Here is a 25,285-nt window from a genome sequence, read left to right as displayed (position 1 = left end):
GTCAACAGTCCCCCCCAAGGATGGATATGGAATACATTATCATAAAATATAAGTTAGTGTAACAATCTGTTTCATTCATTTTATATTTGATATAAAATATACAGTGGCTTAAAGCAAAAGAGTAGAAAGTTACCCCCAAATCTCCTATATATGTATGTTTAATGGTACTAAGTAAGACTTGGAGGAATATGCACTTATAGAATTTGCATTAAAATTTCTAATGAGTTTAAAATTCTATTATCTTCATATTATAGAGAGAGGAAATTGTGACATCACATATTTTTAAAATGTATAGTTTAATAGAGTATAATCTTGTCATTTTGGATTTAAATCAACTTTGGGTTTAGACAGCATTAGCACTAGGTACTTTGCTCGGCGTGCATATTTAAACCAAAGTTATATTCAAACTGCAGATTGGATGTCCCAACCCCTGAGTTAGCTAATTCAGGAACAAATGCAGCAATGCCCAGGGAAGAACTAGAGATGGGTGACACCAAAGGAGCCCTGGGGAGCCAAGACCAATCAGAAGAGCCTGAACTACTGCCACTGAGAGGGCCTTGGGAGGAAATGTGGAAGATGCAAAAAAGAAAAATTAGCTGACATGATTTCTATGCTTGAGCATTTACTATAGTATGAGAAGAAAAGTGGTAGATAAGGAAAATAATTTAAAGCCATATGGAAAATTTAGGATTCTTAAAGTATTTTTCAAATTTCTCATATAAGCTGGCAGCCCTAAAATTGCATTTTCATAAGTTGTAAACAAGCAGTTGTTTTGTTTCTCATTCTGTCACAGTCATAGTATTCTTCCTGTCATGGAGTAAAGTAAACTAGAGCAGTCGTCTAGCAAGTACAGTCTGCTTGTCAAGGATGGTAGACTAACCATCTTGCTCAAGGGCACAACAGCTAGTAAATAACCAAGCTACATGTGAACACAATTTGATGAGGATAAAGAGAAAATGTCAACAGTTAGCCACCAGCTGCAAGGTGGTTCATAAAACACATTTCTGATAGATAAAATATTTATCTCTATGAAAATAGTGTGTATGCTGCTTATTTAGAGAGAGGCAGATTTCCATCACACGCAGAGTTATATTTGAAAGCATCATTATTAGAGTTATTAAAAAATATTTTATTATATTTTTAAACCAATTCAGATTCCATTTCCAGTAAAATGAAATTCAGATTATCTTCCTTGTTGTATATCTTAAGAGCCAGTGTCCAAGTTAATAGAAATTATTCTTATGCCCTTATCCAGGTTGTGAGGTAATTTTGAATTCATCATTCATTCATGTAGATCAGGGAAACAGGGTTCCCTACCAGTGTGTCTCAGGGTCCCTATACAGTGGGAACTGGACAATGGTGAAGCTAAAAAAAGTTGTGATTACCAGAGGCTGGGAAGAGTTTGGGGGTGGGAATACAGAGAGGTTAGTTAATTGGTACAAAATACAGGTAGATAGAAAAAGAATAAGTTCTAGTGTCCAATAGCATAGTAGGGTGACTATAGCTAACAATAATTTATTGTATATCTCAAAATAGCTAGAAGAGAAGATTTGAGATGTTCCCAACACAAAGAAATGATGAATATTTGAGGTAATGGATATCCTATTAATAATTACCCTGATTAGGTCATTACACATTGTATTATATATCAAAATGTCTCATGTACCTCATAAATATGCATAATTATTATGTATCAATAAAAATAAAAAATAAGTTATGTTTGCAGATGAGTTCTTTCAGGAAAATATACCTGAGTTTTGAATGCCTTATCATAATTGAGTGTGTCTCCTTGTCCTGTAAATAAGCAAGACATTATTCAAATATTTTTCCCTTTACCAAAGGTTCCCTCCCTCCTTTCTTTGTACCCCTTCCTTTCTTTCATCCTTCATTTTTCCTCCTTCCTTTCTTCCATCCTTCTTCCTTACCTTTCTTCCTTTCATGTTAATCTATAAATAGATTAAATTTGTAAACTATAAAAATATCCATCTATCTATGTATTTCTCAATACATAGATAGAATGAGCAATTAGTATAACTGACGTGGACAATTGTTTGGAACCCTGAAGCCAGCTTGCGGGGTGTGTTCACTATTTATTCAGCCAGGGGAGGTGGCAAGTTCAGTTGATCTTTTGCCACTGCTGCTTTATGTAATAGAAGACTCCTGAAAGTGTCCAAATTTAGGAAATTACTCTATGTAGTCATGATTAGTAATCTTAATGTGGAAAAGATGTAAAACGCATTACAAAGAATTTATGGTATATATATTTTTAATTAGGTTTGAGCTTTTGGGGGGGGCTAGGGGGGTTTCCAGCTGCATCATATTCTCATTTCATAGCACAGCAGCCTCGTCGGTTCATGTAAGGTCCAGCCCTATGTGTGTGTTTTTCATTTATTCATTTATCTATTAACTCATTCATTTTATCTTATTTTCTTTTCCCATTCCCCTCTCTTCTCTGTGAGCAACTATTACAACTTATGAGATGCTTGTTATTTATTCATAAAATATAGAATGTTAGCTTGTGTGCATATTATTTAAATTGGCATGAATGGCATTGCCCTATAGATCAGAATCTGTTTCTCACTTGTTTTTAACCTGCCAAAGATTTTAAGATGAATCCGCCTTCTAGTGTTAATACCTAGTATGTTCTGTTACTTCCAACCTCTGACATCATTCTCGTTTACTTCACTCTCAATGCCCATTTCTCTTGATATTTCCACCTCCTCACAAATAGATACTCGAGAATTTCTAGGTGATAGTGTGTACATGTGCTTAACTTAACTACATTTTGCCAGACTGCCCTCCAGAATGGTTATATTCATCTGCATTCTCAATAAAATAATTACATGTTTATAACTTATAAATAAGAAGTTGTTTTATTCTTTAATCCATTCATAGTAATAGTATTTTCACATCATAGAGTGGGAATAAACTAGAACAACCATCTAGCAAGTAGTCTCCCTTGATTAAGTCACGGTGCCCTGATCCTACAACCTAGTCAACACATGGCATTTTCTGGTTTCCTAACTTTTCCCAATCTGATGACAATTAGGTATTATGTCATTATTGCTTCAATTTGCACTTCCTAAGCACTAATGGATCTGGGCTTTTCTTCATATACTTGCAATGCTTTTGGATTTCCTCTTCTGAGAATCACCTTTATTTTACTTATTGCCGAGATATTTCTAATTTTTTTCTAGTACAGTATGATTTTAATTAATTTTTATAACAACATAAAATATTAGACATAGGTTAAACAAAGGTGATAAATTGTGTAGTTCCTGCCAGATATGAGGTACTGGAAAGATACTTGTGGAATGAATAAAAGTCATGAGCTTTTGTGTGATATGTGTTTGATATACAGTGATCTATAGGATTTCACCAACTGAATAATTTTAAGCAGTAAGATGTTTTTGATGTAATGGTAAATATTAAATATAAACTGAGAAATCACATAACATGAAATTTTGTATTACAAGGATAATAATAGCTTTTTGCCAGTTTAGGGAGTATACAAAATTAAGTGAACCTAGAAGTTATGAAACATATACTTAAGAATGTTTTCTGTGAAGTTTTTAAAGTTCTAGAATTACCTCATCATTGTCTTATTTTGATGTTTAATATTAAAGTATGAGATTTTGAGCAATAAATCATCACTGTTGTATGTACAGCACATCCAGACTATGTCTTGGTTGAGTTATTAGAAGCTATTAGGATAGGTACTTTCAACGGATAGAATTAAAGTATCATCTGTGTATCAGTCCCAACCTTGACCAATATATACCACACAATATGTTATAATTTTAATATGAAGAAAATACAAAAGTTTATTCATAATACTAAGTAACAAACATCATTCATATGTACACTATCTTCCAGAAATCTTTCTAAAACACAGTGTAAAAAAATATCTTAAGATTAAACATACTTAATTCAAACCTATTAAATGATAAAATACCACTTTATTAACTTCCACAGAGCATAATGAGTTTCAACAAATTTTTGCATGCATTTTTAAATTGTTTATAGGATTTTACAGTTAACAAATATTTTTCAAATACATTATATTTGAAATCACATATTTAATTTTCACAACTACTAAAACTATCTTATGAAATAAAGAGTGAATTGTCATACCTATATTTCATTTGTTATTTTAATATGGTTCTTGTAGGATTTGTAGGAAGTCAGATAGTAGAAAAGGAAAGTCTCATGAAATGACTATGTTCAAGTAGTCATCTGCATAATGTCTCACCATGGGTACCAAGCCAGGGTAAAAGAATTGGCTCAATCTTTTGAACTGCAGCACTGATCCGACTCTGATGGGAAACTGAGGGGAGGGAAAAGAAATTCTGCTGGCCTGTGGGGGACAGAGCAGATCAGGTAGTTCATAGTGTCAGGTATATATCTAGGCAAGACCCTGCTTGTCTGTATAATTTTTTCAGCAATTTTATTAACAAAACTAAATAGTTTCCCTTTTTTATGACTAAAAGCATTTTTCCTTTGACTGATAGTTATATTTTGCAGATTTGCCCCTTATTTTAAGATGTAAAGAATAAACAGGTAAAACCAGCAGAAAAAAGCATGAAAATAATGTGACTATTTCTTTTCATAGAATATGCTCCTGCAGAAATGTGACAATGCAATTTTTGAATTATAACATCATTAATGTTTCAATTCAGAGTCATCTGTTCATAAATGTACTCTTTCTCCTGACCAAAGAAAACCTGTTTTGTTTTCATCTTTCAGCATACTGTGTTTTTCTTTAGTAGTGTTGTCACTGTCTTTTTTTTACATAATTTTCTCATTTTATGTGTACAACAGCCTGGGATTGTTGAAATAAACCTAAGGCCCATCTGAAGATAAAGTTTTCTTGCAGTAAGTTATAGAACAGTCATTCCTGTTTGTGTTATTGTGAGCCTTTTTATGGACTTCTTTTGCCATTTAACTAACAATAGGGTAAAAGCATTTCCCTTAATTGCAACTGACAATATGCTTTTCAATGTATATCATGATCATTAAACCATTTATTTTTTAATTATTATGGGTACATAATAGTTGTATATCTTTAGAGGACACATGATGTTTTGACACAGATATACAATGTGAATTAATCAAATCAGGGTAATTGGGGTATCCATCACCTCAGGCATTTATCTTTGTGTTAGGAATATTCCAATTCCACTCTTTTAGTTATTTTAAAGTATACCCTTATTGTTGAATAGAGTAACTTTGTTGTGCTATCAAATATTGTTCATTCTAACTTTCTAACTATATTTTTGCACCAATTAACCATCCCTATTTTATGCCCCCTCCCTGCTACCCCTCCCAGCTATCATTCTACTCTCAGTCTCCATGAAATCAGTTATTTTTAATATTTAGCTCTCACATATGAGTGAGAACATGCAAGATTTGTCTTTCTGTGCTTGGCTTATTTCACTTAACATAATGTTCTCCAGTACCATCCACATTGTTACAAATGGCAGGATTTAAAGATACAATTATGCCATGATTAGAATTTCCCATTGAAGTCAATGATGAGCAATAGGGAATTTCACAAAGGCATCTGTGAAACACATTAAAAACCTAAATGTTCAACAATTATTTCTTTTGATTTAAATTATATCATGGTTATGACATATAGATATTTGTCTCAGGTAAAACTGATAGCATTCACAAATATTTGGGCACTACATTGGATGATTTCATCTAATGTATATCCAGCTCACATAGCCATATATTAGGACAATGTGAGTCATACCAAAAACGTACCTCTAAATTATTACGACAGCGTATATAAAATGGATCAAAGAAATAGATGTAAAATGTTGAAATATTAACGTGTTACTCTTTCTTGTATGAAATTATCTTTCTAGATAGAGAGGAAATATAAAATGCCCTGTCCAGACCAGCTACATAATTTGCGGGACCCAATGCAAAATTAAAACGTGGGCTCTTTGTTCAAACGTTATTAAGAATTTCAAAATGACAACAGTAGACCATTAAACCAAGTGTGGGGCCTTTCATAGCACAGGGTCTTGTACTACTGCACAGTCACAGACCTGTGCAGCTGCCCTTCCTGTAACACGCCTGCTACTCTTCTACTCTGGAATGTCTGACATGCCATGAAGAACAAGACATAAAGTGGCAATCTACTCCACCTGGGGAAAATCAAAGCTACAGCAGTTTCTGAAGGGGAGCTTCACAAGGAAATCCTAATGACTTTTTTGTACCACTCCCATTCCATGTTAGAATATAGAGTTTTACACTCTTCTAGTAGCTTGCTCCCCACAGGAAAATTATATTGGTGGTTGTAATTGCTTGGGTTTTTTTTTCCTATACAAAATTGGTGTATGTAATATATCTTTAATAATTTTATAGCAGTGTGAAAAAATGCATGCATTTGATAATATTTAATAGATTTTCAAAAGCAAAACTTTGCACATTGCATTAAATATATTTTATGTACTCAGGTAAGTTGATGAGATTAAGCTACATAATGGTTTTGATATAAATGTTCCAGAGAACTTTGAATTGATGTTCTCTGAAATGGTGTGCTGAGTTGGTTTTGAAAATGCAAAGAAATGGATTCTATGCCCTATGTACTCACTAGAGATAGAATACGTTTGATTTTATATCCCATTTTGTCTTTTTAGGAATGCAAGTATTGGAATGGAATGGAATTTCCTTAACTTCTAAAACATATGAAGAAGTCCAGAGTATCATTAGTCAGCAAAGTGGGGAAGCAGAAATATGTGTAAGACTGTGAGTTTTTCCCCATCTTTCTGTTTCCATTTTTTGGCTATTCATGGCTCTTTTAATTTAAAATTGTTAAGGTGGAACCTTTGCCAGTCAGCAAGATTTTCTGTAATTAGAAAATAAAGTGAATACGAGTTTTATAGATTTGTGTTCGGAATCAAAGTCGAAATCATAGAAAAGAATTCAGCTAATTTAGTTTCTGATTGTATCAATAGCTCTCTTCTTTCATGCTTTTATTGAAACATACTTCATTTAAATGAAAGCCTGAACCCACTTAGATTTCATGGATGTGTATAGTATTTAAAGATGAAATTACATTTATTTCATAAAGATTTCACCTTAAATAATCATTTTTATCAGCTCTGACTTTTAACAGCATTGCAAATATATACTGGGTTAGAAGGGTAAGCATGCTTTGGAGTTGCTTTATATCATTAACCACTTCTCATTTACCTACTGAAAAAGAAATTCAAGGTAGTTGGAAAAAAATTGCCTTTTGTTTCACGTTTCCTCCATATCTTTCTTAATGTTTTGTTTTAATTTTTAGGGACCTCAATATGCTATCAGATTCTGAAAATTCCCAGCACCTGGAGCTTCATGAGCCACCAAAAGCTGGTAGGTAAAAGCAATCTGCTTGCAATTTTGCATAAAGATGTAGATGGAAAAGTAGTTGCAGAGGCAGATGTAGTTGTAGGTGAAGATACACACAGAAATATAGATATAGACAAAAGTTACAGTTATAAATTTTTATATATTTATGTAATTATAAAGAAAATCAAAAGCATTGTAGCTTTTATCATCCTAGGATAACACATATTTGCATGTTAGACCCATTAAAGAACTTCATATTAAATCCTTGCTGTATGAGTTCATAGTTTTAGTCCTTTAAAAAGAAATTCATTTTCTGAAAGCAATGCATGGAGCCAATTTTTTTGGTCTTATATAATTTTTATTTTTTCCTTTTTTTTTTTAATTTAGTTTTTGACACAAGGTCTTGTTCTGTTGCCAGAGCTAGAGTTCAGCTCACTGTCTGAACTCCTGGGCTCAAGCAATCCTCCTGCCTCAGCCTCCTGAGTAGGTGGGACTACAGGCACACATCACCATGCTAGGCTAATTTTTCTATTTTTTGTAGAGATAGGGGTCTCACTATCTTGCCTAGGCTGATCTTGAACTCCTGGCCTCAAGAGATTCACACTTTGGCCTCCCAAAGTGCTGGGATTACATGTGTGAGCCACTATGCCTGACTGGGTCTTATAAAAGTTTTAGAAAATACTTGATTATTTTTAGTATAACTAGGTTTTAAAACACTTGTTCCTGAACCTTTTGATTGCCTTTTTATAATAAAAATCAACATGTCATTTCATAGGTACGTGATGAAATAGATTTAACTCTTAGATAACACATATAATCTATAAATTTATTAGATCCATCATAAGATTAAAAGTTATCACTTTTTTCTATGTTTAATAAATTTTTATTGAGCACTGCCTATGTTTATAGCCACAATTCTAGGATTCTGGGTTATTGTACTAAACAGAGCACACCAAGTCCTATAGGAATTGTAATATATTTATGAATGTAAACATACTCATTGAAATTTTTGCCTTAGAGAAGTATGTAAGATTTAGAGAAGGACAAATTAGCCAATCATACAAATTAAGTTCCAGTAGGTAAAATAGAATATTGTACCATTCATATAATTTTCTATGTAAAACATTAAAAACATTTTTCTGAAGATGTATAGTAACTTCAATATCCCTCTGTAATTTAACATCATGTCACTCTTCTCTGAGCCTTCTAGACTTCCTTAGAAATGGATATGTAAAGGTGTAATTAGTTAATTTTATTTAAAAAATTTAGCTTATTTTATAAGTAATATCTTGCCTTTGTCACCTAGAATTCGAATAGTTCCATGGTATTAAGTACCTGCGAAATGGAGAAATATATAAAGCCATTTCATTTTGTTGTAGTGGACAAAGCGAAATCCCCAGGGGTTGATCCTAAGCAGTTGGCAGCAGAACTCCAGAAGGTTTCACTACAGCAGTCACCACTGGTTCTATCGTCAGTCGTCGAAAAAGGATCTCATGTTCATTCAGGTCCTACATCAGCAGGATCCAGTTCAGTCCCCAGCCCTGGGCAACCAGGGTCACCCTCGGTGAGCAAAAAGAAGCACAGCAGCAGCAAGGTAAGAAATGTGCAATATGACCTCTGCCGTACTTGTGTCCTAACTCCTCGTTCAGACCAGAGATAGGCAATAAAATATCATTTTCTAAAGTTTGTTTCTTGTGATTTCTCATTTCCTAATGATTTATCAAAACAAAAGCATTTTTCCTTTTCTGAGTATGTAACTGATCAAGATATATCAAGAAGATGTATTTCTACATCTCTTAAAATATTTCAGTAGTTATTATTATGAAGAACTTGAAAATATGTTTCATGCTTCATTTTTCCTGGTTCTTTCTCTTTGCGGTTGCATGAATCTGAGCTTCTTTGTGTATAGAATATTAGCTTTGCATCTTTTTGGAAATAAAAAGACATATATTACATTAGATTTTATATTTAAGTAAAAAGGACACAGTGGACAATAAGAAACAAGAAAAATCAGTGACATCACCATTTTGAATTTTATTCCCAATTCCATACTAATAATTTTTTTCTTAATGCAAATTTTCATTTGAAATAAATGCTTCTAAAACTGTTATCTCAAAGTTGCTGGGAAGTTAAAAGGGAACATAGAATTAATTTTTTAACCTTACAGAAAGCAGATGAAAATGTAGACACTTTATAACTTGTCCCTCATAGGTTTGATTTTTAAGAAAAACTATACTTACGGTTAAGAAACACATGGGAAAAAGTATTCTTTTGTTTAAACATGAATAAAGGTTTGTCTTTTTGTGGTGAGATATATGGGAGAGACAAGCTATGCTTATGTCAAGTAACTGGACATCAAAAAATAAAGTTTGTTTAACTATAAAAATACAGCAGATATCATCCCAAAAAATCCCTTTTATTTAGAAGCAAACAAAAAAAAGGTAGGTTGACCTTAATCATTGCATCATAAAATGACTCATTTCAAATTAAATATAGCAAAGCTTCACTAACAAAGTAATTTCAAGGACAGCTAAATTTCACAATAAATTTTAACACAGCTACATTTTACCATGTGCAATTATGTGTTAATTTTGAAGAATTGCCTTCTGGAGGCTCTATTTTAATAATCACTTTAAAATAATTTATATGTTAGTCAACTAAAATGCCAACATACTTAGTACTAGATTCTGTTCTATAGATGTTTCCATGTTATAAAAATATAATTTAAATGTATTTGAAGACAATTTCTTCTCAAAGTTGGCACTTACTATATTATACAATATACATTTACATTTTTTTTATTTTTTAATTCACAAATAAAAATTATATATATCTGTCATATACAAGATGATGTTCTGAAATATGTATACATTTTGGAATGGCTAAATTGAGCGAATTAACATGCATTACCTCACCTAGTTATCATTTTTTGTGGTGAGAACACTTAAAATCCATTTTCTAAGCAATTTTCAAGCCTGTAATTGTCATTAAGTTTAGTTACCATGTTGTCTAATAGATCTTTCGAACTTATTTCTCCTATGTAACTGAAATTTTGTACCCTTTGACCGATCCTTCCCTTCCCCCCAGCCCCTGGTAACCACCATTCTCCTCTCTCCTTCTATGAGTGCAACTTTTTCAGATTCCACATACGAGAGATATCATATGGTATTTGCCTCTCTGTGTCTGAATTATTCCATTTAATATAATGTCTCTAAGTTCATCCATGTTGTCACAAATGACAGGGTTCCTTTTTTAAGGCTGAATAGTATTTTATTGCATATATAAACCACATTTTCTTTGCATATTCATCCACTGATGGACACTTAGGTTGATTCCATTATCTTGGCCACTGTGAATAGTGCTGCAGTGAACTTGAGAGTGAGGTGTCTTGTCAACATACTGGTTTCATTTCCTTTGGATGTATACCTAGTAGTGGGATTGCTGGATCATCTGGTAGTTCTACTTTTAGCTTTTTGATGAATTTGCATATCATTTTCAATAATGGACATACCAATTTACATTCCCACTAACAGTGTGTAAGGGTTTCCTTTTCTCCACATCTTCACCAGCACGTATTACCTTTTGTCTTTTTGATAACAGACATTCTAACAGGTGTGAGGGGATATCTCATTGTGGTTTTTATTTGCACTTTTCTGGCTAGTGAGTTGAGCATTTTTTCATATAACTATTGGTTCTTTGTATGTCTTCTTCTGAGAAATGTCTATTCTGGTCATTTGCCCATTTTTTAATCAGGTTATTTTTTTTCTTGCTATTGAGTTCCTTATATATTTTGGATATTAACATCGTATCACACTTATGTTTTACAGATATTTTCTCCCATTCTCTTCACTCTATTGATTGTTTCCTTGACTGTGCAGAAGCTTTTTAGTTTGATGTAATCCCATTTGTCTATTTTTCCTTTTGTTGCCTGTGATTTGGGGGTCATCTCCAAAAAATCTTTGTTTAGACCAATGTCATAGAGCTTTTCCCTTATGTTTTCTTCTTGTAGTTTTACAGTTTCATGTCTTATGTTTAAGTCTTTAATCTGATTGGGTGGCCGGTTAGCTCAGTTGGTTAGAGGGTGGTGCTAATAATAAATCTTTACTCTGAGTTGATTTTTGTATATGGTATGAAATGATTCTAATTTCATTCTGCATGTGAATGTCCAGTTTTCCTAGTGCCATTTTGTGTTCTTGACATCCTTATTGAAAATCAATTGATCATAAATGCATGTATTTATTTTCAAGTTTCTCTATTCTGTCCCATTAGTCTGTATGTCTGTCTACTTTCGTTTCACATCATTATTTTGATTACAATACCTTTGTAGTAGATTTTGAAATCATGTAGCATAATGCCTCAGGTTTTGTTCTTTTTGATCAAGATTGCTTTGTCTATTTAGGGTATTTTGTAGTTCCATATAAATTTTAAGATTTTTTTTCTATTTCTATGAAAAATGTCATTGGGGGTAGATCACTGGGGGTGTCATGGACATTTTAACAACATTATTTCTTCTAATCCATGAGATATCTTTTCATTTATTTGTATCTCCAATTTCTTTCATCAGTATTTTATCATTTTTAGTGTAAAGTTCTTTCACCTTCTTGTTTAAATTTATTCTTAGGCATTTTTATATTCTTGTAGCTATTGTAAATGGGATTGTTTTCTTAATTTTTTTAGATAGTTTATTGTTAGTATATTAAAATGCTACTGATTTTTCTGTGTTGATTTTGCATCCTGCAACTTACCTGAATTTGTTCATTAGTTCTACAGTATTTTGGTAGAGTCTGCAGGGTTTTCTATATGTAAGATCATGTCATCTGCAAACAGGGACAGTTTTATTTCTTTTTTTCCTTTTGGATGTCTTTTATTTAATTCTGTTGCCTAATTGCTCTGGCTAGGACTTCTAGTACTATGTTGAATAAATGCTTACATTTTTCACGTTATTAGATTTTTCATATATTCAGTAGTTGTTTAATAACTGCTTGTTAGGTACTGTAAGGGGTGGAGCACACACTAAATCCACAGAGTCCTTAATCTCAAATATAAAGCTAAATATTTTGGGTTTCAGAGATTATTTTTTATATTAGCTATAAGATACAGGCCCTGGGTTTCCAAAAGGGCCTGTTTCTTATTCTACTCTTAAACTCTCTTTTTGGTCAATCTTAACCACTATGTACCTTCAAACATCATTTATGTGCTTATTATTTCCAATTTTATTTTTAGCTCCTGAGTTATAGACTGATATTTCTAATCACTTTCTCGGTATCTCCACCAGGAAAACCTAGAGACATGACAAACTATGAAAAACAGAGTTTCCAAATCAAGCACATTATAGCTACCTAAAAGTCTGTCATCCTGATTTTCTTGATTTTAGCAAGTAACATCACATCCTCCCAGGAAATGAAGCATCAATTTAAGAGCACCATTGCTGCTTCTTATCTCTTGATTCATACTATCTAATCATTTGCTGAATTCCAATCCTATGAATTCAAACTTTCTAATAAGTCTCTAGTAATTTTTGGTCTCTCTTACTGCTAGTAACTCCACTCACAAGTCTCTTTCTTCCTCTTGAACTGCCCCCCAACGATCAGATCTGTGACACAATTATATTATGGGAGTACAAAATTTTAAAAGATGTCCCTGCTACTTGGAATGTCCTCTGCCCCACCTTGGTCTAGCCTACTGATTCTAAAAGGGCCTGGTCAAATGGTTTTTCTTGCGAGATTATTACAGTAAACACAGTGTTGCCAGATCTGTACTAATAGCCTTGCAATAGGTATTCTATTTGAGTTTTCAATTCATTCCTACATTCCACAGACATTCTGAATGCTACCTTAATGTCAGGAGTCACGCTCAATATCTAAAATACAAAGATGGAAAAATCCCTTGCCTGTGTACAATGTAGATCAGTAATTCTTAAAGCATGTTCCCAGTCCAACAGCATCAAGATCACCTGAAACTTGTTGGAAATGGAAATTCCCAGCCCCACATTCACTACATCAGAGACGCTGGAAATGGGGCTCAGAAACCTGGGTTTTAGTAAGTTCTTCAAGTGAGTGTGAGCCCCTTAAAGTTTGAGAAGTGTTGATCTAATTACAGATGAAGAATGATATGTAAAAAGAATCAGTGACGGTGTAGTGTTAGAAGTCATTAAGAAGTACAGTGAGGGCACCTGAGAGAGTGGGGTTAAGCAACCTGGTGTTTAACTAACAAACTAATTTTGGTAAAGAGGGAGAAAATGGTCACCATTCCTAGCAGAGTGCAACATGAAAAAATTTCAGAAATAGAAAATTGCATGCCTAGAACATAGGTGTATAAAATAAATAGGAATAAAAAATTAAGTGGAAGCCAAGGTGACTATAAATTGGGGAACATCATGTATATGCTGTTTCTGGCTTTTACACTACATTTTACAGGTAATGAAGAGACAGCGATTGGATTTAAGCAAAAATGAAGTAAGAATAATAGGAAGCCTTCCTCCATGAAGTCTTGACGTATTCTAATCCTTTCCTAAAGTCAGAAGTTATCCTTTCTTCATCCCTCCAAAGTGTCAGATACTTTATGTGTCTCTTAAGACAATTTATGTCTTGATTATAGTTACCTGTTTGACTTCTCTACCCTCCCAGTGTGCTGTAAGCCAAGAACCATTTATTTTTCTCTACAGCTCCCTAACCATGGAGTAGATTGGCATGCACAGAACAGTAACAAGATAAATAAATGTTTGTAAATTAAAACATCAGTGGTCACTTGTAAGTCTCTGTAATATTATGGGAGTACAAAATATGATTCATTGTAATGTGTTAACTTTGGGGACAATGATTAGAAGATGAAAATAGGTGTAGTGGGACAAGCATTAAGGAAATGCTATTGATAGGTTTTATGATATGAATTAATTCTATTCTGTGTCAAGACTGTGAGCCCATGTAGTTTTACGGTATTTTTGCTAAAATACAAAGTTATAGAGCTACACTCTCCAATACAGTAGCTGCTAGCCTTGTGGCAATTGAGTGCTACAAATGTGGCTAGTCCTAATTGAGATCTCCTGTGGATGTGAATTACATGCCAATATTTCAAAGAGCTGGTATGCAAAAAATGTAAAATATCTCATTACAATTTGTATATTGATTTCATGGTGAAATGATAGTATTTTTAATGAATTGAGTTAAATAAAATATAAAATTTCATTGGCTTAATTTTACATTTTTATTATGACTACTGGAATATTTTAAATTACTTACAAGGCTCACAATATATTCCACTGGACAGTGCTTGCGTAGAGATTACTTAACTATTGGTAGTAACACTAATCAAATATGATTATTTTTTATATGTATACATATGTACATTTTTAATTGAAAAATTATTGTCAGTAGATGCTAACACTCTTGAGGGGATACTACCTATTCAACTTCATCTTCAACATTAGCAACTACAGAGTTTCTTGAAACATTTTTGCTAAATGAATAAGTAAATTTAATATTTCTTGACCCATCAACATGTATTATGCATAAAAGGCAATATTTCAATTTGTTCTCCAAATCCTACAATGCTAAGAAAATTATCGAGAGATTATAAAAACACAGAGTAATTGTCTGATGCTTGCATTTCTCCGAGTCAGGTAATATAATTTATATCCAAATATATGTTCCTCAGGTAATTTAAAGAATTAATAGTGTTAACTTCTGTTTCATTAGGTATGAGATTAATTTACTGTTAAATTATAAAACTTATTAATGTAATAGAATATGCTAACTAAAATATTTTAATTAAAATTATCATAATTATACATACAGATGTTTAAACACATCTATTAAGCATTTTAAATGATTGTTCATAAGTAATTATTAAATCATTAATAATATTCTAATTTAAATTATTGCTTCTGAGTAAATGTAGAAAAAATATGAATCTAAATGATTTAAATAAATGTTTAAATTATATAGATTACACACAGAGGTTTTTTTCTTACAAATTTTAAATCATTTTAATTGATGCTCTAGAAATCTCAAAATAAAATATTTTTGTTTTAGGTTCCAAATTATATAATTTTTTTCTGAATAAAAGTGTAAGATATTGGATTAACAGAATTTTAATTACCTTGACTTGATAATAAAATACATATATAAAAATATTACTACAGTGAGGAAATATTACACCACATTGCCTGAAATTCTATTATAGATGTGGGGTCAGGGACATTCTCTCTCCTTTTGTACAAATATTTCATGGAAATTTAACAAGTCAGCAATCAGTCATTTATTTAGCAATATGCATTAATTTATCAAATGACTTTCTTGGCTGTTTTTGAGGCTTTACTGATATAAGGAACTTATTAAGGAAATGAGAACTTGTATGGGAAGGGATAGAATTTTAATTAAGGAGTGTGAACTAATGGAAGTGATTGCTTGGGAGGGAAGGGAGCAAGGAGGTGCTGAGCATCCAGTAAAGAAGTGCAAGAAAGCACTTTTATACCTTCTGTGCACCTAGGCAGTTCTTGTATAAAAACAGTATCTTTTACATTACTATATAGATCTTTCAGACCTGTAAATACTTAAATTAAGTACTTTCACCCCAAGGAGTTCATTTTCTTAAGTAATTGAAAATACTGCTGGTATAAAATTACAACTTCAAAGCGGGCTTACAAACATGAAAAATAGGTTTATGTATCTATAAAATTAAATATGTATTGAGAAATATAAGTAGACACCATTATTCTAAAGCAGCCAAATGGATGAAATTTTCCAGGCAGTGTGCTCTGACCACATAGAAATTAATTTCAGAAGGAAGCTGAAATGATAAATTTATGAAGAGTTTATCTATTAATGTAATATATGTTCTTTAATATTGCAGCCTACTGATGCAACAAAGGTTGTCTCTCATCCAATTACGGGAGAAATTCAGGTATGAAAGATTTTTAGAAGTCATCATTATATTATCTTTTTTGTCTGTTTCTTGCCACTGGTCTACTGAAATCATAAAAACACCATTAGAATCTTTCTTATTCTATACCACATACAGAATTGTAAAGGAAAAGTGCAATTTTATGGAATAATATATTAATAGAACATATGGTTTATGAGCTCTAATCAGAGCTCTGGATTCCTGTGCTTTGAAATCTGCCTGCCAGCTTAGCAGGGTCAACACATTTTGTGCCTCAGTTACTTTATACTTGAATGCATTTTGAACATGACAGACTCTCCTGAAATTTGAAAGTTCTTATTTAAGAGTTTCATGAGTCTAATGGTTTTTTGTTCTTCCTTTGATCAATAATTGCTGAATAATTCTTATAGAGAAGTGTTTTTCATACCGTGAGTCATAACCACTTTGTAATTTATAAAATCAAGAGATTTTTAACCAGGAAAATAGAATAAAAATAGTTAGAGTACTATCTTTTTTAGTTCTGTCTGTATGTGTTTCTATATTTGTGTATTATATAGTAATATAAAATATATTTCTTAGTGTGGGTCACAGTAAAAAATATTAGAAAAACTCTGCGTTAGACGATACCAAAAAGTAATTTAGAGTAGATAAGAAATGTCACATAGAAAGAATTAACACAATACAAAATGATAATTATTTGAAGATAGTAAGTTTCAGATAAAGGAAAGAAACTGCCTGAGCTGTATCTCCTACACATTTCCAGAGGAAATTTTTAAAAAAGACTTCACAAAGGATAAAGATTTAAACCAATTTGAGGATAAGCCTAGAGAAAGAGGGAATGTGTTCCTGGAAGAAGAAATGGTACTAGGAAAGGTACTGCTCTCAGAGAGTAATGAAATGAAGAGGTCAGCTGAGACTAAATTAAAAAGAACCTTGAACACAAGCCTAGGGGTGTTAGCCAGCATAGTCACTAAATATCTTGGAGTAAAAGAGAGACTATTTGAAAAGAATGTGTAATAAAAATTCATGTGGCAGTGGCCTATAAGAAATATTATAAAGGGGAGGACACAAAGACAGAGAAATCAATTAAGTGACTAGCTAGACATACAGTGATAAAAAGCAAAAGTGGTATGTGAATATGGAAACAGAGAAAAAGTGCAGAATACGGGCACCTTACTAAGAAGAAGATAGCAAGACTGAGCCTGATTATCTACGTACTCCAGATCTTGCTGTCTCTGCTGTCTTGACTTATAGAAAGCCTGTGTTTCACCAGACCTGATCTTTCTTCATTTCAGAAACAGCGAAGAAAATGCTGGAATTTCTGATTCTTAGTATCTTTCTCTCTCTCTGACCACTTTTTTTTAACTTGTGTCATTGGGCCAGTATTTGCTGTGTTTCTTTTGTTGTTGTTGTTGTTGTTGTTGTTTGTTCTTATTTTGCTCTCACTTGAGAGCAAAGATTTAATTCTGGAGTTAAAATTTACCCTAGCAATATTTCTTCTTAACTCTTGGGATATTTTCTTAAGGCAATGATTTCAGTTATTATTATTATTGCTTTCTTTTAGCAAAACCTCATTCCAAATGAATCTTTAGGTAGACAACCAAGCCATGAATCTGCCAGCGCTGGAGATGTTGCAGTTGAGCGTTGTGGGGGGCATCCCACATGCTCCCAGAACTGACCCTGAGCACCCCCAAGTGTTCTCTATGGCCATACAGAGCCAATTTTGAAAAGCACTCTCTTAGGGTAGCCTGCAAGCTTTTATTTCAATAAGAAATAGTTGTGATGCTTCATCACTTAAAATTGGACTCCAAGGCTGGAGAGAAAGGAGAGAATGGGGAAGTATTTTTCCTTAACTAAAGATTTGGAAGCTGTTTTAAGTTTCAGTGATATTAATTGCAGATTATTTCATATTCTATATTTTATTACCTCATTATAGCACACAGTTACTGCATTATGCCACACAGTTCTAAACTTCCCATTTCTGCTCTTCTTTAACAATACTTTGCTTTATTTTTCCACATTTATGGCCAGAGAGACTCTAGAGGCTTTTCTGAATGGAGACAGGCAATTAAAGATTCATTTTTCTGCCAGGAAACATAACCAGACCAAAATTATGCTAAAATGAGGATTTATTTTAATTATGAAGTTTTAAATGAAAGTGTGATTCATCTAAGTTACCCTACTTTCAATATAAGCATAGCATGTCTGTTTTGTATGGATTATTTTTAAAAGTATTTTTCTTTATGGATTTTTCCCTTTGAAATATAGATCACTTCCTTTCTATTATTTGATAAACAAAAATAACATAAAACAGAATTAAGGTTTATTCTAAAGGATGTTAAAAGAATCTTTCAATTGTGAAAAAGAAAAAATATGTAACTCAATCATTTTGATTATGCAGGCTTCTCAAATATTTATTTGAATTACAAGTCTTTTACTATTCAGTCACGATTGTGCAATAGCCAATAAGCATCTAATAAGCAATGCTACTTCTTTATTTTTCAGTTTCTAAAACTAAACAAAAAAACAAACAGATTTTATTTTCCTAATCTCTCACTCTATTAGAAAAGCAGGCACAGAAAGAGAAGCTATAGGTTTAACATCAGATAATGTAATGTAGGAAGAATCAAAATCTATGTATTCTTAAATATTCTTACATTTTAGTACTGACAGCTTTATCTTTAAGTAACCATTCTACCTGCTGCTAATTATTTGGCAAAATGCAAATGACAATTTATGATAAATTTACCAATTAGTTTTGAAAATTCTGGTTAATTGTAATCATGAATGTTAACATTTACTATTTTCCTAAGAGAAGAAATTCAGTTTAAAAATGTAACTAGCATTCACTGTATGATTTTCCTTCTAAATAAATTTTAGAGAGGCCAGGCCTTTTCACTGTGGAAAGAATGAACAGCATGTTTACTGGGAATTAAAATGTGCCTGGGAGCTCCCAATTAAATTAGACAGTAATTGGTCTGTTCCATTTCAAATAAAATGAAAATGATGCTTCTTATAAGAATTTTAAAAAACACTGGTAAAATATTGAATGACAATGTATAACATATTTTTTTAATAATGGAATATTTTGCTGTTCCCTAAAGCTTCAAATCAACTATGATCTTGGAAATCTTATAATACATATTCTTCAAGCAAGAAACCTTGTCCCTCGTGACAACAATGGTTATTCTGACCCTTTTGTTAAAGTGTATCTTCTTCCTGGGCGAGGGTAAGTAAAGAAACAATGTCTTCTAGGTATCCTACGGTTTAAAGTGTAGTATAGTAGTAGAGTGTCTTCCACTCTCTTCAAAGTCTCACCTTAATTGAGTTTTTTATCTTTTCCTTAGTTTTCTCCACACGTCTTATTTATTTATTTCCAATTAGTAGATAAGGTGGAATTAAAAATTTGTAATTAAGCCTTAAAAGGTTCTAGAAGAGCAAATTGATGATAATAAAATTAGCCTCCAGGAGAGCAAATCAGCAGCATTTCAATTCTGGAAACTATTCCCCTGAGGGATGACCAATCAGATTGACTGTGAAATCATTTAAGGACTTGTTTGTGGCAGATTTAAAGAATTAGCTTACCGTTCCCAAATTTATTTGAGAAACCAATGTTCAAGGATTCACAAGTTACTGTTTATTTTTACAGGATATGTGTGTTGTCCGTTATGTTAGATGTTTATTAAATGCCTTCCTGATGTATCCTTATTTATATGAATATTTCCCAATCAGTGTTTTAAAAATAATTTTAAAAAGTTAAATTGGAAGTATTGACTTTGGTAAATGAAAAATATCTCTTTGAATCTCTTTTGTGATAGATAGATATATATCTATATTGTTGATATAAAGCAAGGGCTCTTTGGAGATATTTAATTTTCACATAAGAAATGCAAATTGCTCTGGTGCATAAATCAGTACTCAAGGATGGTTTCAAAGCAGTGATTTGGGCCCTACAAATTATGATACTTTATCTAAACAATGTATATTAGCCAAATTAGCATGATGGATACATGAGTGATCAACATATGAAGGTATAATAAAAAGAACTCTGGTAATTTGAAGAAGATGGTTTTATATTTTTGTTCTTTTTTTTTTTAATTTGGCAAGTGACATTTGAATTTTACTTTTTACTTGGAAATTTTCAATTTGGTACAGAAATAGAGAGAAGAGTATAATGACCCACTATATACCCATCACTCAGCCTCAAGAGTCATCATTTACTAGCCAGTCATGTTTCATTTTTATCCTTATACAGTCCCACCATCCAAATTATTTTGAAGTAAATCTCAACTATTATAATTTTTTTGTAAATATTTTAGTATATATTTCTGAAAGTTGACTCATTAAAATAATCTTACTACCATATATAACCATAATGATTTTTAAATTTTCAACTAATTCCTTAATTTTCCCAGGTGCCTCATAATATTTTTCTAGTTGGTTTGATGACCTAATTGATACTTATAGAACATGCTATCCATCAAGAGCAAATTACAAATTCTTTCTCAAGTGCACATGGAGCATTCACCAAAATAAACTGTTTTCTGGGCCATAAACAACCCTCGGCAAATTTAAAAGCATTGAAATTATACAAAGTGTGCTCTTTGACTGTAGTTGGTTTGTTTGAACAGGATCCAAATTACAGTTATACACTGCATTTGAATCTGCTGCTTACTAATTATATCACCACGGGCAGATCACCAATTTCTTTGAGATTCTGTTTCCTTGTCGATATTGAGAGCCAAGGTAGGCAGAATCATAATTTTTAGTTTGTCAAAACTGAATTAGATAATACTCAGAAAATAATTTGAAAATTGCCAGATGCTATATCAAATTCAGTATACAGCCTTTAATTTCATGCTCCCCAATAATATTATTTAGAAACCTGGAATTGTTGGTATGGTTGCTCTAGTTTTAATTTACTGAACATTTTGAAAAACCCTCAATAATTTTACACAGAAATTACAATTAGCCACATAGCCCAGGAAAGGAGAGTTTTTATTTTGTTAATTGATTTACATCTATATATAGTAGTTGTAACTATAATTTGGCAACATCTTTTAAAGTAAGTATAACAAAAATAACAATAAAAACGACAAACCAATAACTTCACTCTGCCTTTGATTTGGGTCATTTGACCTCCAGTGTTATTTAATGATGATATTATGAGACAAGGAAATTACTGTCAAGGATTTGTCTCTAATTAGCAGTTGCTAATGAGGGAATGAAAATAAAGCACTGTCATTTATTTTCTATCTTCTCTGATAATATCCTGGAGTATCATCTTTACAGAATATGAGAGTACCTACCCTTTATTTATTACAGGACATGTTTCAATTAGAATGTTGCAAACTTGAATAACCAGAAAGGACAGGCAGGTAACATGAATATGTCAGCCCATTCTGTGATGACTAACAGGAATGGTGGGAACTGTAGTGAAATGGAGAGTAAATGCCCCACCTAAAGCTATGGTCATGCAGAATGTCAAACAAAACATCCAAGCTGGGTGAGCAGCTAATATGCTACTCATATTCAATTCTTAGCTCTTTCATTAAATTATTCCTAATTACTACAGTGGCCAAGGTGTTGGGATTTATTATATCTGTGAAGTATTATTTCACTGTAGTTCTAAGATTTTTTTCTGCCTCATGTCATTTATAGGTTATGGTGTAGCTCCTCTAATTACTATTCTCATATTTTCTTTCTTATTTCTGTTCCTAACTTTTTTCTCCCTGTCTTTCCTACTTTCCTGTTGTATCCCTCACTCTCGCTCTTGGAATCAATGCAGTCAAGTCATGGTTGTCCAGAATGCAAGGTAGAGTTGGTTCTCTTTCAGTGTCAAGCTATGTTGTCATGTCTAGAATTATACTTTTTTTTTTTGCATTTTTATGTACGTTCACCTGCACTTCAACTTGGGCTGTAACTTTGATTTTTCTGCATCTTGTTATCTATTGAATCAGGACTATAGCAATTGTTCAAACCACATTTCTAAATAGCTTTAGCAGATGTGTACAAGAGAACACAAAAAAGTAGAAAATATTAAAAGCATAGAAAAGATGAATAAAGAATAACACCCTGAGTGTAGGCGTAACTAAGGTTTTTATTTATAATCTACTCACTAAAACTTATTTAGCTTCTCATATGATCATCATGGCTTAAGTTCCCTTAGGTCTAACATTACAAATAAAAACCTTTATAGTCACTCTTCAAAAGAAATTAACTGATCTTCTGGATGCCTAGTACTAAGCATGTATCTCTTCTTAAAGACAATAGGTGTCTGATCTTTTTCCCCTGATTTGAACCTGATATTGAAACATTTTCATTCCAACTTCTACACCACAATATTATTGCTATGCAACATAGGATGCAATAGTCTGCTTGTCATAGTATATTGGCAGCAACATAAGAGCATCCTCGTTTGTTTTAAATAGTATGAAAATGTTTTCTGATATGGCTTATAACAAGTTGCATCATTACATTATCAGCTAAGGCTATCCCTTAATACACAGCCAAAAGCATTATTTTACACGTTTTTATTGCGTTATTGATTTAATGTGTCATTTAGTTGGGAAGGTAAATCATGTACCATCTGTAGCAATAGGTTGATAAGGATTTTAATTGCACCCAGATTATTAATGGTATAGCATTTGTTTTTGTCTGTGACATTAAAATTTGACATCTTTCTTAATCATAACAAGCTATTGCCCAAAAGAGGCTGTTTCTGATTTTTAAAGGCATAAATATTTAAATATTTCAAACAATAGGATGAGTCACCACAGCCTTTTTGGTGACCAGAAACTGTTTCTTTCCTTGCAGCCACATAATTACAAAAAACAGTGAAATTTGACACTGTAACAGATTCCTTGTAATGGCTGGTTCTCTCATCACAGACACAAGCCAGATCTCTTGTGTTGATATGCAAAATTAGTTTTGTTTCAAAGTGATAGTGTCATTTTTAGAAGAGACATTATCAGTGACATTATTCAGAATCTCCCTGTCTTCTCTCTAGAGAAAATGGGAGCAAACTATCAGAATGACAGTGATTATATTTAACTTTATAAAGGGCATATTTGGTAAACATAAATAATGGTTAAAAGAGTCTGGGATGTCTTAGGTTACTGTTTAAAAGATCTAGAAGTCACTTCATTATATCTTTGAGAATAGTCAATGTGAGAGGGAATTATATTGACGAGGTACTGACATCGCAAGTTAGATTATGGAAGCCAAGGAGTGAAGTCTTTAAGAATTTGTGTTTAAATTTCAATCCTGACACTTAGAAACTGTGAGATTTCTCTATAACTAGTTCTTCCTCTGCTAAATAGGAATAATAATAGCCTTCTTCCCAGGCTTTTTGTGAAATACAGGGAGTAACACATCAACAGTGATAAGCATAACGTCTGGCACATAATAAGCTGTCAATAAATGGTAGTTGCTATTATTGCTAGTAATATGTGTAAGTGTCACGTAACCGATGGTCAGTTATTTTCTGCAAAAAAGATACAGAATGTTTAGACTACTGAATTATACAAAATTATTTAACACTAAATAGAAAACTAAACAACTTTAATAATAAAAAGTAATATATCCTTCATTCTTAAAAATTTTTTTAAAAAGTCATGTTATCTAATAAAAAATTACATTAATCCAGTTTTCTTGTCTCCTTTCATTTTCTCTTCCCACCCTTTGATCGATATATTTATAAATGCTGAAAGGCCAAATGTCAGGCAAGATGAGATAAGAAAATGACAGAGAGTCCGTGAACTCAATACTTGCCCCTGGCTAATTAAGAAATGGAAATGAGCATATATGAAAAGTCTCGTTCTAGTTTTCCCTCATTACACCATTAGGCAAAGTATAAATCTTTTCTCACTAATGAGCTTTTGTGATGATTGTGACTAGTTTTAGCTATCATTATGCCTGGAAACCCCATTCCTGGCTGGACTTTCTCTAAGCAGCCTTGTTAGCATATCAGACTATTTCCTGTGGAATTTATGGTAAGGCAGGTAGAGGTGTTATATGGATGTACAATATGATGTCCAAAGCTTATTTTGTTTCAATAGATTTTAAAGGAAAACAAAGAAGTATAAGCATGTTTTAAGAATCTATTGAACAAACATTTATTTTACAGACTATGTGCCAGACACTGTGCTGGGTGCAGGGATTAGAGCTGACGACACAGACAGTCTCTGCCATCAGGGAGCAAAGAGGAAAATAAATGCACAGGCAGTAAACACATCATTGCACAGAAAAAAAGAGCTTACAAAATGGGATATGTTCCGCACTTCTTTCTAAATTAAGGGAAACAACCTCAGAGGAGTAATTTTGAAAAAAAATTTTATAAAGTGTATATAGTATTTATATAAGTATATGTAATATACATGTAGTGATTCCAGTAAAGGAAAAGGAAAACCAAAAAAAATTTTTTTAAATGAATACCTTCAATGTTTTAGATAATTCTATGAAAGTAAATACACCAAAAAACCATCATACTCCTTTCTTCTTTCTCAGTTTTTCTTTTGGAATTAAAAAGGGAAACATGAAAATTGTTTTCTGTGCTGGTTTAGAGTAGAATAATTGAATTTCATATATTTTCTTCTGAAAGCCTTAAAAGTATATCTACCTATGACAAGATGGTAAATAAAAACAAATGAAAGAAAATGGAAATCTGTGAAAACTTCAAGGGGGTAAAATTTTAGATTTTACTTTTTGCTAAGTTCTATGTCCCATCTTGATGAATTGACTTTTTATTTTTCCTTATTAATAAACTTCTTTTATTATTATATATGGCCTAATTGTCCTAATGTAAAATCACTAATATAAACTTCCCGCGAGGGAATATAGTGTGTTCACCAGACAAGGAAGGAAAAGGAGGAAGAACTCCACTTTTTTCTCAGCCTGAATTTATGTTCACATTCAAAAATCCCCCTGCTAACTTGCCCAACTTCAACTTCTAAATCCACAGATTTTGATATGGTTATGAGACTTTTGGAGTTTTCATTGTGTAAAGTGGCAGCACAACCCATTGAATTCATACACAAGACGGTCAGAACATGGTGCT

The 25,285-nt window shown here is 32.4% G+C and overlaps 1 protein-coding gene across 2 annotated transcripts in view; it reads left to right on the top strand.

The window, feature by feature from the left end:
- Positions 1-25,285, top strand: part of PCLO (piccolo presynaptic cytomatrix protein) — a 348,144-nt gene that overhangs the window by 261,586 nt on the left and 61,273 nt on the right. Inside the window, exons 11-16 of one of the 2 annotated variants that reach the window (XM_045564480.1) lie at positions 6,654-6,762; positions 7,304-7,371; positions 8,727-8,941; positions 16,198-16,248; positions 19,332-19,456; positions 22,016-22,042. In XM_045564480.1, coding sequence (XP_045420436.1) covers positions 6,654-6,762; positions 7,304-7,371; positions 8,727-8,941; positions 16,198-16,248; positions 19,332-19,456; positions 22,016-22,042 — 595 coding nt within the window. The remainder of the gene's footprint in view (positions 1-6,653; positions 6,763-7,303; positions 7,372-8,726; positions 8,942-16,197; positions 16,249-19,331; positions 19,457-22,015; positions 22,043-25,285) is intronic. The other variant, XM_045564481.1, reaches the window with a different exon arrangement.

The sequence above is a fragment of the Lemur catta genome, chromosome 11, assembly GCF_020740605.2.
Source record: "Lemur catta isolate mLemCat1 chromosome 11, mLemCat1.pri, whole genome shotgun sequence".
Classification (NCBI taxonomy): Eukaryota; Metazoa; Chordata; class Mammalia; order Primates; family Lemuridae; genus Lemur; species Lemur catta.
The sequence above is the reverse complement of the archived record's forward strand: the minus strand, read 5'-3'. Positions and strand labels throughout refer to the sequence as shown.